This window comes from Diadema antillarum, unplaced genomic scaffold (assembly GCF_040938485.1).
Source record: "Diadema antillarum isolate AM-2024a unplaced genomic scaffold, OU_Dant_1.0 seq00000994_RagTag, whole genome shotgun sequence".
Classification (NCBI taxonomy): Eukaryota; Metazoa; Echinodermata; class Echinoidea; order Diadematoida; family Diadematidae; genus Diadema; species Diadema antillarum.
The window spans coordinates 618,850-637,239 of record NW_027271832.1 but is presented as its reverse complement, the minus strand read 5'-3'; the positions used below and the strand labels follow the sequence as shown (position 1 = coordinate 637,239).

The 18,390-nt window shown below is 37.1% G+C and overlaps 1 protein-coding gene across 3 annotated transcripts in view; it reads right to left on the bottom strand.

The window, feature by feature from the left end:
- Window positions 1–9,480: 9,480 nt before the first annotated feature.
- Window positions 9,481–18,390, bottom strand: part of LOC139742285 (protein phosphatase 1 regulatory subunit 16A-like) — a 108,244-nt gene continuing 99,334 nt past the window's right edge. The window contains exons 11-12 of one of the 3 annotated variants that reach the window (XM_071652864.1): window positions 16,626–16,760; window positions 11,734–11,858 (exon numbers count right to left, since the gene is read on the bottom strand). In XM_071652864.1, coding sequence (XP_071508965.1) covers window positions 16,669–16,760 — 92 coding nt within the window. In that variant the 3' untranslated portion in view covers window positions 11,734–11,858; window positions 16,626–16,668. Of the gene's footprint in view, window positions 11,859–16,625; window positions 16,761–18,390 lie in introns of all 3 variants that reach the window. The other 2 variants (XM_071652865.1, XM_071652863.1) reach the window with 2 other exon arrangements.

Genomic DNA, 18,390 nt, shown 5'->3' with positions numbered 1-18,390 from the left:
GCCCTCTAGACATACTCTCAGGAAAGAATTCACGTTTTTCCTCCACATCAACACACTGAAACTGACCCCGATTCCCTTTGGTATTGCTGTGTGCTGTCCTATGGAATTTTTCTGGCTATAAACAAGAACAACAAAAAAGTAAAGAAGTTTATCTGAGATCTGACAAAACAGTTCTGAACTTACCACGACACAGGATTTTCCATGGGTTTGGAAAAAAGAATTATCTTCCACAGCCCTGATTACAGTTATGATTATGGAGTTCATCATATTGATTACTTTACATTCTACCCTTCCCGTAATGTCCATTTGAGTTAAATAAGTTTGATCAAGTCTTGTATAAATGGTTAGGGACCATTGCAGTCCTCTAATATTTCCCCTTTCAGCCATATTGAAACAAATGCCCTTTCCCCCAAGTGAATACCATGTCCTTTGACAGAGTTTTTTTTTTCCCGGTAAAAACCGTGTGTTTGGACACGCTTTACCCCAGGGAGAATGGCTTTGTGGTACAGATGTTTCTCAACAAATGCAGAAAAGTACTTTCAGTTGATTATGTAATGGCTTTCAGTTAATTTTGTAATGTCTTATCATTGTTCATTTCTTACAAACTCTTTCTCCAAAAGTGAATCATATGCAATGTGTATATTATGTAGACAAACAGCTAGATATATAAGGATCTGTAAATATTTGTTAGGGAAAGGATGCGAGTCATTGTTCTTATTGCACAAATACACTGATTACGAGACTCTTTTGTTTCAACCTAGTAAGTCAATAACAGCACACATAAAAATGCGGAAAAACAAATTCCTTGTCGTGGAATTGTTGTGATACAGCTTGTGATGTTCTAGGGAACATTTCAACATGCTGGAATAGCAGTAACTGTTGCATTATTCCGTATATGTATATTTGGAGATTGCAGTACAGGGACAACCCATAGCAAAGCAGCCACAGGGAGTGCCAATTTGACCTCATTGTAACCAATAACTCATAAACGTACAAAAAAGCTTGATATAACAGGTTTCCCTGTGTGAGATGTAAGGTCTGCAAAGGTACTGTAAGACCAGAAATGTTCGTGTGCATTTTAATTTCGCAAATTTCGTGAGAGCCAAGATTTGCAAAATTAAAATGCGCATGAAAGTTCTTGTCTATTCTTTATGCATTGAATGCCAGTTTGTGAAAATTTCATGCCGCGAAAAAGGCCGTCGGCTCCAATTCATGAAATTTTCGTGCCACAAAATTATCTTGCTTTACAGTAGTTGGGGGAAGAATGTTGGGAAGCATTCCTGGTTTTCATATCTTTTTTTACACAGAAGAACATGGTTCTACACCAGCGGGGGAATGCCCTGTGTATCAAAAATCATACATGAAGTGAATGGATCGTCAAGAATACTTATTGTGGAGGTCCTGCCACTTAAACATTCAGTATAAATTCATTGTGTGTGTTTATATATGTTATGTCTAAGATTATTGTAGAGCAGAACAGGGTGAATAGAGTCTGTATATAGAATATTCATACACTTTCCCTTTCCTTCTAGTGTAAGGATGCAGCTTGTATAATAAATCTCCCTTTTTAGAAAACATCTTTGTTTTTTGTGTTTATTTCATTGGGTATTTTCATGTTTCTTATCCCATGAAAACTATCAATGCGGTGTGTAGCCGTATATGAATATATTCACATGTATACATATTTGTATGCACAGACTTTGTATAGCACGCTTTAATCTTGCCCAAACTAGCAACAAAGTCAACAACAATCAACCATAACAAAAGCACTTAACCCCCATTCCCCCTAAAGAAACAATCAAACATGTAAAGAAGTAGATATACATGTAATAATATCAATGCACCGATTGCTCTATCTACCTTATAAAAACAAAAAGGGTCTATAATGACAGCACAACAAGGAAATGTGCTACAGAAAACTAGAGATTGTATTTTATTGCGTGTATGTAGTGTTTGACACAGCCACCAGTGACTGATCACTTTTTGAAGATTGTTAGAAAACTTCCAGCAATTTTCAAATTTTTACATAAACTGGGTTTATATAAAAAGTTCTTGAAGGTATCTTCCTGTGGGTTGTGTTTCCTTGTGATTACAGTGCACTCCTGTTATAACGAAATGCTCGGGACCGGCAGTTTTCTTTCATTATAACGAAATTTCGTTATAACCGAACAAATACAATATATAACAAAAACAAGGAAACCACGCATATATCATATTCTGTTTGTTGAATACTCATCTTACACTGTGCAGATATGTTAAACGGAATGATACACTGTACCTTTTAAATTTCATTTGGATATTACATTAAAGAGAGCATAAAATTGACGGAAACTGTGCGTGACACACGGAGCGAATACACCGTGATGTGAAGCGTTCGCCCATGCTTGTTCCGCTACGAATTTTCGAAAGCGATCTGCATTTCGTTATAACGGAGCACATTTCTTTTGTTTTTCTTTGTCCGTGGGGCTTGGAAAAGACTTTGTTATAACGAAAATTCCGCTATAACCGTGTTCGTTATAAGCGAATTTTGTACCATAGACATTAATGGCGATAATTTTGGGACCAGAAGTTTTACTTCGTTATAACGAAATTTCGTTATAACCGTGTTCGTTGTAACGGGAGTGCACTGTACTGTAAAAGTGGAAATTTTTGCACTTTTTGTGCAGCTAGTAACTACCTGGTAGCAAGAAAATCAATGCAAGGAATAATTTTTGCTTGTTACATGTAACTCTATTAAACGTTTTGATTACGCAGAACTAAAAACACACAAAATCAATCTTACCAAGCCAGGCACAAAAAAAAAAAAAAAAAAAATGTGCAAAAATTTGCACTTTCATTGTACAGTGGACTCCCGTTATAACGAAGTCCTCAGGACCGGCAATATCTTCCATTATATCAAAATTTCATTATAACCGAACAAATAAACAATAAAGAACAAAGAGCGGATAATTTTGCGGAATGAATTTTTACTTGATCGTAACCGGAATTTCCTTATAACTGTGTTCATTATAACGGGAGTGCACTGTATTTGTGTCATTTCAGACTCGGTAAACTAGCTACATTTATCAGTCGTTCTAATTTTCTTATAAGAGAGTGAGGAGACAAAATAAGAACACCCACACTTGTGACACTCACACATATTCACTTTTTTTGAAACATTACTCTCATGAAGACATTTTATTTATCATAGAGACTGAACAACAAAAAATAAAACTTGGATAAGGCCAAGTGGAACCGTCCGTACGATTCCGGAACAAAATGACACCTACGTAAAACAATACAAAGTCATTCATTAATACAAAATGCATGGTGCACACTGTTTTCCTCAAATAGTCTGCATCTCAAAAGTGGAAATAAGGTTTCAAACCAGCATACATTCAGTATACATTGTATCAAAAGAGACAGGGGAGGAGTATCAAGTTTTCAAGTTGAAAATACTATATTTCAAAAGGAAAAAAGAAAATCAAATTGTCTCCTTTCTTGTGGGGAATAGAAATACTGGTACTATCTACATGGGATTAATCTCCAGAATGGATATAGAAATATTGCTATACAATTATTCCACTACCTATTTCTTGCTGTGCTCATCGCGACACCTTACCTAGAATAAAAGGCATGACAACACTCGTATTCCAACAAGCAAATTATGCATGCAAACAAGCATGCGACTATTTTTTGGTCTTATAATCTGTTAGGATTTTTCTATTTTTTGTACAAAAAAAAAAATATATAACCCAAACATACATACCCTTGTTTGAGTTACATCAATTTCTCACTTCTCAATTACAAAGACACCGATAACTCTGAGTGCACTAACATGATGCAGGTCACTGTCAGAGTGAGGTTTAACACAATTACAGATTTCCTTCTTAAAAAAGCGAATAGTCCGTCACTGGCTAAATGAGAGAAAGATTCGTAATAAACATCTCTACATATATACTGTTGCAACATTTCTTTCTTGACAACATGGCAAATATATACTCGGTTTTATATACATGACTGTACAGTCTTTGCTTTAACGATACATAATATGGCGAGTTTATGTCCACAGATGTGCAATATCATCTCTCCGATTTCATCCACTATGATACACACACACCAAAAAAAGAAAAGAAAACAATGGCTTGGGATTAAGAGGAAATAACCCAGATGAGACCTTTTGATAGAAATGAATGGATTTAAGTAAAGTCTGCTATTTCACGATGTAAGTACATTGTGGTTGAGACATAAGAAATGCAAGCCGAGGTGTACCCAGCACTGTAACAGTTGTGGGGGGGGTTAATAAACTAAAACTTTCTCTTCAACACTACAAGAAAGTAAAAAATTACTGTATATGCCATATACTTTGTGAGGTTTCTATTTTTGCGAACTTCCCAAGTCCAGTGCTATTCACAAATTTAACAGCAATGTGAAGACATAATGCAGAGCCTGACATGAATACAACATGCATGCCTATGCTTTTCCGTCCACTGATGTACACTACGACTGCAAATTTAAGCATTCACAAAACTGTTGGGAAGTCCCGTTTCGCGAAAAATCAGACTCACGAAATACATGGCGTATACAGTAGGCAACTGTTTGCCAATGAATTCTTGCTTCGTGACAAAAAATGGGCTTGCATATAAATTCATGAGTTCGTGTGTATGTGTGTGTATGATTAAAAGTGATTAAAAAACACTATAAGGAAGGGGAGAGCACAAATACAGCGGACAAGAAAGAAGTCAGTTACCAAACATATAAGAAGCTTCCAAACGATTGAGGTGCATTCCTTCTGGTGTCATATACATGTATGTGTACAAATGAGAATACTGGTATCAAAATGTCATGCATAATATATATATCCAGCTGTAATAACAACTTAGGCCAACACAATCCCCCAAATTACATGTACTTTTTCATTTGTTTGCTTCTAAAAAAACTTTTTTTATTTGTCATCAATTTGAAAATAGGAGTCATTATCCAACCTTTTCAGACCTAAAAATGAACAATTTGAACTTCAATTTTGACCTTCACACCCATCTTACTGTCTTACCATATTCAAAACCCATGGCTTACACCACCTATGTGCATAGTTATTGTACACAAGCTGACTCAGCAGCTCTACATTTCCTGAAGGAGATTTCTGTTACAATGCAGTATAATTGCCAATGATAACTATTTCATCTTGCAGTTTTAGCCCAAATCTTGTCATTATTTTTTTTTTCATCCCTACAAGTGCCAATCCTCACCCTACCTTGTAAGATATTTATAGCCTTGATGCCATTTGACAAAGGTTCAAGGCCAGAGTCTACGTTATGTAATGGTACGCAAGTTATCTCCTGAAACGAACTTTCCATCCAGGACAGTCGACATCACTACTAAATACTTCACAACATTCCAAACAACACGAGTTTGATTTCAATGTCATTTGGGGTTGAGAGAAAGCTCCGATACAAGGGTTACATGACATATCTGCTCTTTTCCGAAACTTAAGATACAAAAACGTACATATTTACATTGCATGGAACAAGTAATTGTTCAAACAGAAGGCTTGTTCATTTAACGCATGTTTCATTCTGTGAGAACACAACAATACTAGTATAATGTGCAGAAAGTGCATCATACTTCAAACACCCATACATATCTTCTGCGAGACACGTTGATTCAAATAACCCAAGTTTCTGCAGGTATCATTTTACTGTCAGTAATACATTGTACAACTATCACATCTCAAACAGTCATTCCACCATTGCAACATAAACATTAATATTCATTCTTACATTTTTGTCTGTCCCATAAATTTCATGACCCCAAGATATACAAAGAGAGGAAATACATGTGTATAATTAAATATAATCTGGCATTTGAACCAAAATTCAATTAAATAACCTCTATAATCATCCATCTTCATACTCGTACAAATTGCAAAAACAAAACTGAGATTTAACAAAGAGAGCAATGAGGAATTCATGACAATGCAGATTTAAGACCATCTCTTTGTGAAATGGAGAGCATTTAAGTACATCAGATTGTTTCATATTTCTGATTTGGGTTTTTCTTCAGTCTCTCTCCCTCCCTCTCTCTCTCTCCTTATCTCTCTCTCTCTCTCTTCCTTCCAGTCATTATTTTTAAAATTCATCCTTGTCATACTCTCTCTATTATACCCTTGTAATAACTTTGCATTCTACATGCCGAAAAGCAATATAAGCTTGATATTTCTCAATGAAAGACTATTGCATTGCAACTAAACATAATACAGTGACATTCCAAAAGACAGAAAATATGAAGATGACAAAACAAAGCAGACTTGAAAAAAAAACCAGCAACAATACAGACAGATGCCAAGACACAGAGTAACACAAACAACAATAAATTGCCCCCTCTGTGCAACTACACATAAACATCCCCTCCATACTTAAAAGATATGCCAGTGAACTGTTATGAACATTTGATTTTTGCAACATTTGCTCAAAGAACACACCTGCCGTATAAGAAAAAGACAAGAACAGCCCCCCGCCCCCCCCCCCCCAAAAAAAGTGACAAAAACTGCTGAAAGACCATAAAACTCTTGACAAAAAGAAGTGAAATATGCAGAAACATTGCCATTGTTGCTTGTTACACACTTTGCTGTTTTCCTTTGCGAAAAGTCCTTGCTGTCTTTCAATTATGATGTCACAGATCAGTATGTATAAGACAGATTCCACTGAAGATTGCAGACATTACAATATCAGAAAGACTTTCACAGTTTGGAATAAAGAGGAAAAAAGAAGAAAAAAGAAGAAAAAGGAAAAAAAGAAAAAAAAAGAGGAAAAAAAGACAGCCTTCACTTGAGTAACACACCACTGTAAGATATTGCAACCTTCTCTCATGTGCTATTGCAAAAAATATCACACAGGATTTGATCATTTATAACAATCCATGCACTGTGCAGCTTATTCCTCAACTACACTGGGAGTCAGGTTAACAAAATATGCCTGTTATTCCTATACTGCAAGTAAGGGGGGGGGGGGGAAGCACCCCTCCCATCTATTATGGCATGCCAACATTACTGTACAAATTGTCAACAGTACTAACTACCAGTAAATCTTTCCCTAAGCAGATAAAGCATTTGGCACCAGTCTACAATTGGGTGAAATCTTTTTCCCATCCAAGTTATGATATGAGACAAAAAAAAACAACAACAACAAATAATAATTCAACTGGTTTAAGATATTTGCCATTCCATTCAAGATGAAATTTTACTCAGTTTTCTAATTTATTCAGTCAAAGTATATGTGCACAATGCCGATAACATAACGTTATGAAGATACAATTTGGTTGGATGTTGCTTCCAGGTCAAATAATGATGAGCCATTTTGCCAGTCAGCTTTCCCTGATATGGTTCCCTGGTGCTCATCTTAATAATCCATGCATTGCATTTAGAGAATTACATCTTTTCCTACACTTGCAAATACTCCCAATATGTGATTTTACTCTTTATAAGAAACCTCACCAGAAATGTGTTTCGCCCTTTCTTATCTTTTTATCCAACCATTTTTTTTTTAAATCACGTCATGGATCAATTCAAATCATAGGATGTCGTTCCTTGCACCCTTCACCAATCAAAACAACAACGCGGCAGAGGAGCCTACCCTAGAAGCCTGTAGTGAATATATATATGCAAACAGTAGATCTCTTTATTAACATAGGTGTGATCTTTCCCTCCCTATGCAACTCTCCCTTGATGTACATCAGTCAGTACTATGGGGACACTGTGAGAAGTCAATTCCTCTCACATGGTGGAATTACTCGCAGTAATTACTCACTCCCTTCCTTATAAGCAGGAAACAAGATTCGAGGGACCTGATCTCTTTCTGAGGTGCGCTGACAATCAGTTGTTAATGACGGAAGAATGCGAGCAGCTATGATGCTGATTGCTACTCTGTCCTTCCTAGTAAGACATGGAGAGATTTTAGGGTGCTGTTGATAGAGGAAGAAGGGCAAGTGATTGGGAAAACTGCCTCTATTTTAGTTTGTGGCTCCCTCAAGGCATCTGAGCAGACCCTGTCATTCCTATTGGTGTCAGTGTGCGTGTGTTTCATCTAAAGCAAAAAGTCATGGTCAGGATGCGTGCTTTTCTGTGGACCCTATACACATTTGGTTGAAAGTGAAAGAACATAATAATACACTGTCTCTTTGAAAAAAAAAAGGAAAGAAAAGAAAAGAAGCAGAAAGAGATAACTCCATCCGACAGCTTTAAAATATTTCTGTGCAACCTACCGCTGATACATTTGTAAATGTCAAACAATGCATGCTAAAGATCTGATGATAAGATAATTCTTTAATTCCAGAGCAGGAGAATAAAGTGAGAGCATCTATGCAACGAGATCCAACCAAGCTGGGCTACAGCCCCTCACAAGAAATAGATATGAAAAGTATATATAATATATGTATATATTCCTCTCTGTATATCACACACACCAGACCAGCTGGAGTACATACAACATTTTTCTGCATATTTGCCTTTTTCCCCTTTTTCACATGATGGAAATCGACAAGATTTCACAGTAGCAAAGAAGGGCAACAGTCACAATTTTGTGAAGAGACCTGGATTCTACACAGCACAAAATTTTGATCACGTCAACGGTAACAGTGAAGACAAAGAGACCACAAGACATCATGCTTCCTAAATACATCAACTAGCTTGCTAAGGGATGAGATCAAAGCCAGAAAATGCTTACTTGCCAAGAACCAGACAACATGAAATTTTTTCTGCGTTTCTGTGAATAGCTCTGTTTGTTTTGTTTGTTTTTATGTAAGGATACTCTGGGCAGGAGACCTCATCTTTAATAGTTCTCTTACAAGAAAATGCATTTTTTCATGCGGACCAGCAGCTTTAAAACTCCTTTAATCTTTCTTTGTTCAGCAAACTGTGCATACTGAGTGTGTCTATACCATATCAAGTCCTAGAAAGTCACTCTGTCCATCCACACTTTAGCCCCCTCAAAAAACAAACAACACTACAGCTACATACAATGCACTTGTTCCACAGTAATGTCAGTTGCAACATTCAACCAAGACACAAAGACACATGAAAGTTACCAAGTGGAATGTTTGTTCATCCATTTCCTCATCCACTTATTGTAAATCCCGTAATCTGCATTGACACACACTAGATAGTGTTGATATGGCGTAATGTACTCATCCTTCTTTAAGACGAAAAACCTTTGATGCCAAGGCTGACAGCCATCATGCGCTGAAGTGTGAGGATTCCTGATGGCCTTTCTACATCATGAATGCTATTGCATCTGACTTCCTGACAAGGTGTCATTTCAGCAGAGCGTAAATGTATTGACACCTCACAATGACAAGAATCTAAAACAACCAGATCATCTACGGAGGATAGTGCTATAACCAACTCATCCTTAACAGATTACAGAGACCACAAGCAAAATGGAAAAAAGAAAGAAGAAGAAATAAATCACTGATGATCTCACATCTACTTCCAAACATTTCCCTCAAACAAAAATGGCTCTTGGAATGATTTTATTGTTTTGGTCTCCTATATATTCAACTGGGTAGAAAAAGATATGAAAATGCGAAGAAAATAGCAAGTGTCCAAAGCTCAGCATATCACACAATATACAAACTTGTCGGAAGACGCTCTTGATACACAATTTTTTTTTCTAAATATCTAAAAATTGGCGATTTCATCCGGCTCTTGTCGCTTGACTAGCCGTGTCTTCTTGAAAGCGTTTACAAATGGAAGCAGCCTGACTATGACATGACAGTGGATTGTATACGCTCGCAAAGCTGTGGCTGAAAAGAGTCGTTCTTGTTCACCTGAGCAAAGCTCATGCTCGGCAATGACAATTCTTTGTCACCACCAGCTTTCTCCATCTAAAGCATTTTGCGCTCAATCTTATACTTCTGTTAACCTTTCTTCAAGCAAAAGAAGAAAGGTGTACCTACACATATATATGTGACCACTCACCACATTTCCCCTGATGAAACCACAAATATTCAGGGTAAGAAAACTGCAAAATACAGCAATTTCGTAGAAAATGGAATTTGATAATCATCTTAAAAGAATTTGCAGCTTGATTTCTTAACTACCTCTTATTGAAATGTCAAATCTTATGAGTGGTTGTGCAATTTGAAATTGTCAGTTTTCATAAGACACATGACAACGGTGTTCTGAACTGATCTGCTGTGTTAAGAATCTCCTCCTGCTTGAAGGTATCTCAACTTTAACGCCATTTTTTTTTTCTTCTCCAACATGGCGGCTGGCTTTCTTTTTTCTGCCTGTGCTATTTTTTCTTTTCCTAAATAAATGGGAAGCAAATTGGAAACCTTAAGAGTTTCAAGAATTTGGAAGTCATAAATTATGACTACAATGCTAGGTGGCTGTGTCAAGTTTCTGTGGTGACAAGTCACATATATCTGCACTAATGCATACAGTCGTGTTACATGCAACTTCATTTTCTAGGTTTCTGAGCAGCAAAGACATATAGCCCACTAGTTACAAGTTACAAACTTCATGCAATACTGGTAATAGATTTCTACCATATGAATTTACCATGATTCAGGGACTCATATGGCGCTCTTGGTCACGAAGAAGGAGCAATAGCGTGTGCAAGCATAATATAATTTCTTCTTTTGAAAGTTGAGAACAAGTTCTGCAAGTATGCTCATACATATATAAGTTCATTTCCATGGCTCATAAATGGATATCTTAACAGAGCAGAAATTAACCTGAAATTGCAAATATCAAAGTACGACAGGAGGAAGAAAAAAGAAATGGTTGGTTGCTTTCATTATACGATACTTAATGCACAAAAATAAAACAAACAATATCAATTTCAAGCCACAGACTCCCTGAATATCATTTCTATGAGCAAAGATCAAAGCACAGCAATGCCCTTGTTCTGGATAAAACAGACATATACTATGCATGTTTGTGTGTGTTTATCCACCTTTGTTCTTGTAATTTTTGTTTTGTTTTGTTTGAAAGGATAAAGTAGTGGCTAGTTAAGTATGAAAAGCCTTTGCATATAGGAACAGTTTTCCGTGCTTTAATTTGGCATTGTCTCTGCACTAGTATGATGAAAAGCTCAATATTTTTGCCCACCATCTTGTTTATGTGTGTGTGTATGAAAGGACTGAACTGACACAGCTTCCATTTTTTCCCAGAATCAGTCTTTGGTTAATGTACGACTGTCCCTGGGAATATATACAAAATGCACAAAACAATCGATCTCGGAGCAGGTTCTGGGCCCACCTTCTCTGTACGGCCGTGCAGCACCCCTGTCTATTTATGGCAAGTTCTTGCAAGTTTTCTCACTGACTTTTTTTTTTTCATCTCACTCTAACAGGAAAAAAAAAAACACAGTGAGCTGCAAAGAGCAGTCTCCCAACTACTCCAGTGGAAGGTTAACTTTTACAACAAAATTCAAGTCCACCGTTGACCTTCCTTGATACTTATATTTAATAGTCTGTTTGCATCTGCTGCTTCTTACAAAATATATGCATATTAAAAACCACCAAACTATCATTTAATACTCTGCGTTAATCATCAGCCCGACATCTCTTTTTCTCATATTCAAAACAGAAACTTAACCAAAACGAAAAAAAAAAATTCTAGCTGATGATGCAGCAATTTCGACTGGGTTCCTCCCCGACGACCTCCATCCCCGAGAATCTCTTCATCTCCCCATCCTGGTTGCCATGGCGATCCTCCGTGACACCGGCATCTCCGTTCTGGCCCTGGCTGTCCTCCACCTTGAAGTCGTAGCGCCCTGTCAATGGGCGGATGCGGATTTTCGTGTGTGGCCCCTTCACCTGCTTGGCGTTGGACTTGTCGGTGGTGGCAGTGGGTTTGGATCTTGGAGTTGATTGTTCTGTGGTTGCCAGGACAAGGGGGATGCAGAAAGAGGAATTGGGATTTGGGCGAACACAGAGGAAACAAAGTCAAGACATCAGCATATCATTCAGATATCACGTTATAAATCTTAACAAGGTCATCTATGCCAAAAATTCAGACTAGCATAAATTTGTGCTGCAAATGAATTTTGGGATAGATATATTTTTTTCTTCCAATCATTTCACTGAAATAAGCATACTAGTCATAAATGAAATGTCTGATTTTTAAACAGCTACTGCAAATAACAAAACAAATGCAAGCTTCTATTTTCAGTAAAGCAAACAGTGCGGCTAAAAGAGCTGTGCATACACTGTGAACAGAATCTCTGGCAAAATTTCTCATCTTGGATTGGACACTGTGGCTGCTCGCAATGCGTGGCAACACATACTTCTACCTCACTTGAAAACAGGGAGAGATGCAGTATGGACTAAAACTACACTTCCAATCACAAGAGTCTGTTTCCATGCACAACTACTTACTGCAGACAAAGAAATACTCGAAGACAGTTCAAAAGTTCTATTCTTTCATATAAAAAAAATTAAATATACATATATATATTCACAAAAGGAAATTTGAGATGTTATAAATTAGTGTTCTATATGAATCTCAGTGAATTTGTTTCCAAATGAGTGAAATCTCTGCATGATGACACGAGGTGAAATGTGCCTACATGGTTGGACAAATGGACCGCACGAGTATCGATCAGGATTACTTGGGTGAATGATGATGTCATGTTATGCAAGCAATAGATCATCATGGCATAAAATTCAGCAGCTTCAGAAAAAAAGAAGAAAATGTCCAGTGGCATGTAAATATGAAGTGTAATTAGGGCATATATTTAAAAAAAAGTTTTAACAAGATAAAAAAACTTGCTCTCATGTTAGTTCCATATATATTTTCTGAATATCTAAATACTGTTGTGTAGGGTCAGTAAGTCCACCTGTTTAAATAAATGATTATTAAAACATATTCACAAGCAAACATCAATTGCAAAAGCAGCTGACAAGGTACAATTGTAGTTTTGATCCATTTTTACCATTTTTTTTTTTTTTTTTTTGGGGGGGGGGGGGGGGAGTATATTTTGACATGGGACACTGGTCACTGAGACATCATTGCATTGCAGAAAGGCATGAATGCAAGAATGCCAATGCACGAACACACTGACATGGTCGAGTTGCTTCCAAGGGAGAATTTGAGCTTGCTAAGCACTCATAATTGCTCATCAACTTTGCTGGTTACATGGCTCTTTTCAAAACAAATAACAAACAAAAAACACATTGCTTTTCCTGTATGGAGTTAAAATCCAACAGCATCAATTCACATACAAGTAAATCAGCAAGCGACATAGCTTCACTGCACACTTAAAATTCAAAAACAAAGCTGGCATTACATGAACAGCGAGTCTGATTCATTCACTGTAAACCTTGAAAAATGTGTAATAAGAACAAATAGGGCAGAAAAAAACCTTGAAAAAATGCATGAGAACAAATAGGGTAGAAAAAAAAAGTTAAATTAGGAGCCTTGGGGGGTTGAGAATATCCATATGCACCCATAAGTCTGAACAATAAGGTAAGCACAAAAATGAAGCTTCAGCATAACACTTTTAATACCACTGTGTATTAACAGTACAGTGGCAAAAAAACAGTGGCTATACAGAATGCCACACAAAGTCACGTAGCAGGATGGGGGTAGGGCATGGGGTAGGGCATGGGGTAGGGCATGGGGTAGGGCATGGGGTAGGGCGCTGTGTACATGGGTGGGGTAAGGTGTAGGGTAGGATGGGGGAGCAGGGTTGAGGTAGAAGGCAGTGTGAAAAAAGTAGGCGCTGAATCATCTAATCCAAGATTAATGTATCACTGTTAAAGGTGGATAATGAAGTTGGATGCATACTGTACGTGAGTATACCTGGTAGGTCACGGAAAAATCAAGGTATGAATATCATCAGGAATACACACATGTATCCATAAACCCTGATAACTGTGTGACATTCAGTGCAGGAACCAAGTGCAAAAGTGTAAGCAAGGTGACTTTGGAGAGGAACGTATATGGATTACATAACAAAAGTGAACTAGTAGGGATGTGTCAACAAGGGCAGACAGTTAGGCATAAGAATAAGTAAATCAAGATACAGTTGACAACAATGACTTCACAAATGAAGATTTACTGGTAGATGTGATTTACCTTAGAATCATGGTAAATATGATTACATGTCACAAGGAAAGAGAAGGCATGTAGTTCAAGAGGAGCATAGCATGCATAGGACAAACACACACCGACATACACACTCCAGGAAACTTTAATAACTTAAATGTTCTGTGTTTGAAATGGTATACAGATGTTTCTATTTCAATCCTTTCATTTCATTTTGCTATCTTAATTCTAATTTTAATTGTAATAACTGATTTTTCTTTGATATCTCAATATCTTTACAAAAACTCTGAGGAGGGAAAGAGGTGAATTTAATGATATTAATACTGATTAAGAAAAAAGCTTGGTGGTAACTCTTTACTAAAATAATTTATTGCAGTGCTATGAGATGACAAACACAAGTTGTCACATATTTGCCTGTGCAGGTATTTTGCAAAGGCGCACAAAAAAAAAAAAAAAAAATCAAGTCAACTAACCATTCCCCAGCCTAAATAAAAAATCTATATTTCAGTTGTTTTCCTTTCTTTAAAACCCTTTTCTGGTAAAGTATTGCACATTACTAATCTAATCATAGGGAGGTAAAGGAATTGTTAACAATCAACACTGGAGGGGGGGGGGGGGAGTGAAGGAGGGGGGGGGATTAGCTGCTTATCCAGTCTCTACAGAAAGCTACCATATAATAATGTCCACTGTGCATGCCTGCCATAGAAATTATGGGTGGCAAAGCAAATGTGTGCAATTTCCATAACATAATTATTTTTGTTAAATATGAGGGGGGGGGGGGGGTGTCGGGGGGAGCTGTTTGCACATCTTGTGCATTGAGACTACGTTCACTCTTTCTTCTTTGCTGTATGATAGACAGACATAATTTATCATGCTGATCTCAATCTTTATAAAGTTGTACCTTGTGCTTTTATCTGTGTAACAAACTTAGCTAGGGGAATTGGTGTGACAGACACAGTGTAAACACATGCTGCAGAAATTACAGTGAGTCTTGCCAACAGTCATTTCAAGAAGAGGGTGATTATAAAGTGCACGACACAAAAACAAATTGCATGCGAGAGTTTTGAACAAGAGAGGGGCCAGTAGAACGACACACGCTATATTGAAATTTGTTTCTCTTTCAAGCATCAACACTGCCCTCATTAGACAGAATATGACAGCTTTGGACTGGCTGCAAAATGTCAAAAAGTATCTATGCAGGAGGATGAGCATGAGGCGTCAAAATCTTTTTTTAAAGCCAACACGCGGGCACAAACAATTACGTAACCTTGCCACATATAAATCCATAGCGCCACATCTGTCTGCGCAAACTGTCATTATCAAGACCATGGACCAAGCCGCAGTTTATATGTCGTGCTGCTGCTTACAAGTTTGAAAATGCACACAGCAGAGTGTTGAGATTGCACACAACAGTCTGAAAGCTGCTAGAGTATGTAGGTATGGGGACAGGGGAAAACAAAAATAGCGTGTTGCTCTATTGCACAGAACATTTCACAATATCTCTATGTTGATTTCTAGGCTACAATTTAAACTTTTATCACATTTTTCTCTAGTCTACCTAATAATTATCATAGTTGGCCATAAATGGGACAGTACCGCATCCCCTCCCTCCTAAAATATGAAAGAATGTATCATTCCTAGGGACAAATTTGTATCTAGAAATCTATGTGTGCTGATAGTGCTTTATGGTTCTATAAACTGTGAATTCAATATTTCCATAAATAATTTTTTTTTTAAATTAATTCACTCCTATTTCATCTTTCGCAAGAGTGTGCTACATTGCTAAGCTATGTTGTGCAGCTGCCACTGTGTCAGAAATTCTTCCTAGAAAGAAATTCTGAATAAAAATTCAGCTCAAATCATTAGAATGTGAATAAAATTTGTTGGTTACTGAAATGCTAGCCCAGATAAAGGTGCCACTGAATATGAAATAATGTTCACTGTTGTAAAAGAACAGAAATAAACAGTCACTTAGGCTGATAACAGAAAAGAAAATGAGGATCTTTGTTAGTGATTAATTAACCCGTTCCATATGGGAAACTGGTGGCCTGTGTATTAAGTCTATGGGGATTTCAGAATTCAGTATGGCATGGGTTAATTTCATGTGAAAATCTCTGATAATGCAACTAAAAACAAAGGAAATACTGATCACCGGTAAATTTGTTAATTATGGGTCAATTTACATGTCGATCATAGGAAAAAGCAGGCCCTGCAGAAACCATAAATTCTATGGGTAGGCAGAAAAATGACTGATTCAACTGGAACGATATCACAATATACGACACCATACCAATGTGTCCATATGAATGAGATGTAATGACAAACAAGGTTACTGTATGTAATGAGGATTTCTTGACCTGCACAGACCCAATGTTAGACAAATGTCACGATATTGAATCAGAAGAAAGTCTGATAAGTTACATTTATGAATCTTTTAAAGCCAACTTTACAGACCAAAACAAAAAGAATACGTGAGACAACATAAAAGCAAAATTATTAAAGGGACGAATTCTAAGTGATGTATGCTTCTGGGAAGGGGGGAAATAAACAAATTATACAGAATTGAGTAATAATTGTAGGTGGTGGTATTTACATGCAAATATCACACATTTTGAAGGTGGCTGAATATGTTGTCTCTAGCAGATTCGACACCGAACCCACTTTCTTTCCCTTAAACTCTCATTGGACTTGCCCGCCGCGTCACCCACTGCCAGAGAGTGATCCGAATCTGTTGAGGGTGGAGAAAAATGGCGAGTGGAAAAGGTGACGCTGTCACTGCTGTGTAATCGTTATCAGAAGCAAGACATGGGGTTGGGTAATGAGTCATTCATAGTTCATTCAGACATCACAAACGGCTTCATCTCGTGGAACGCACGGCGCAAGAAGGGCTACGGATTCTCGGCCCTTGAAAATCACCGACGCTTTTCACTCTCGTACATTTCAAAGGCCTTCATTAATTCAAACTTTATAGAGTAGCAATTTCTCGATCACATTTGTTTCAGTGGTACTTCTCTCTGACATGTAATCACTTGGTGAAATTAAAATCATTTGAGAGAAAGATATTTATAAAAATCAGGCTCTCTGCAACAACCTTCACACTACCTTTTGTAGTTCAAGACAGCAGTACTTACAAATCTTACCATCGATATTTTGCATGTCATATTGCCACATACGGCAACAACACATGCAATGCCGACTTTAAACGAAACTAAAAATAAGTCTTAAATTTCAAGCAGTTGTTTTGAAAAAATCAACAAGAGTAGAATTGCCATCATAAGAGAAGCAGAACATAATAACTAAAACATGATGCCTCCAGCATCCTGCAGAGCGCAGGCAAAACAACAACAGCATCTCAAACCTGCTTTTATTAGTGTGCACTGGCATGCAACTCTGATCAATCTTGATCAAATGTTGGGATTGCTTAAATCCTCTAAAAACATAGTTACACACTAAAAGAAGCTTACTAACCTCATAGCATTGCCAAATGTCTTACTGCATTTTTCCCAAATGTCTAGTTACTTTTTGGAGAGTGATCATCACAATAATTACAATGATTATTCCCAATATTATGCTTTGTTCAAACAATCAGAGTGATAATTCTACTATTACTACACAAATGTGAAACTCATGGCTACATGTATACTTGCGTTGTTCTTTCTAGCATTAACTATCCCCCACCCTCCCAAACCATGACCATTCACATAACTGACCAACAAGAAATCAGTCCTCATCAACCTTGCAAAGATGTCACCATATATCTTTTCTTAAATAGAAGCTTTATTTTTAAGATCATGACATCCCTGCATGTATGTTCAGTGTTCACCTACAATGGAAGACCCGGAGTAATTTAATTGTTTTCATTCATTAGAGACATCAATATCAGAACTACTTATGCAAACACAGAAACCAAAGATCAATTTTCAGTCTTACAAGAAAACCACAAAGATTCACACATCACAATAGGCTTAGAGGAAACAAGAAAAACAATTGCAAAAGGCAACTAAGAGATAAAATCACTTTACTAGACTGCTTCTAATTGACTAGATGTGTGAAGTGCATCATGAAAACTTTATTTGGTGCAAAAGTATATGATGCATACGGTAAAATCCAACACCTTTCATATGTCACCTATCCATAATTGTAAGACTGAATTGCTTTCCTAATATCATCTATCCAAGACCAACTCGATTGAATCTACAATTCCCTAAGTATGCAAAAGAACAAATCATAATTACAAGTGATCAGAAGTACCTTTTATATGTGTACATCATAAATGTTGTGTAGATGTGCGACTCTATCATTTCTACACCTTTGACACAAAGAGCCCTCCCATATTCTGGTCAACATTTTCTGCAAGA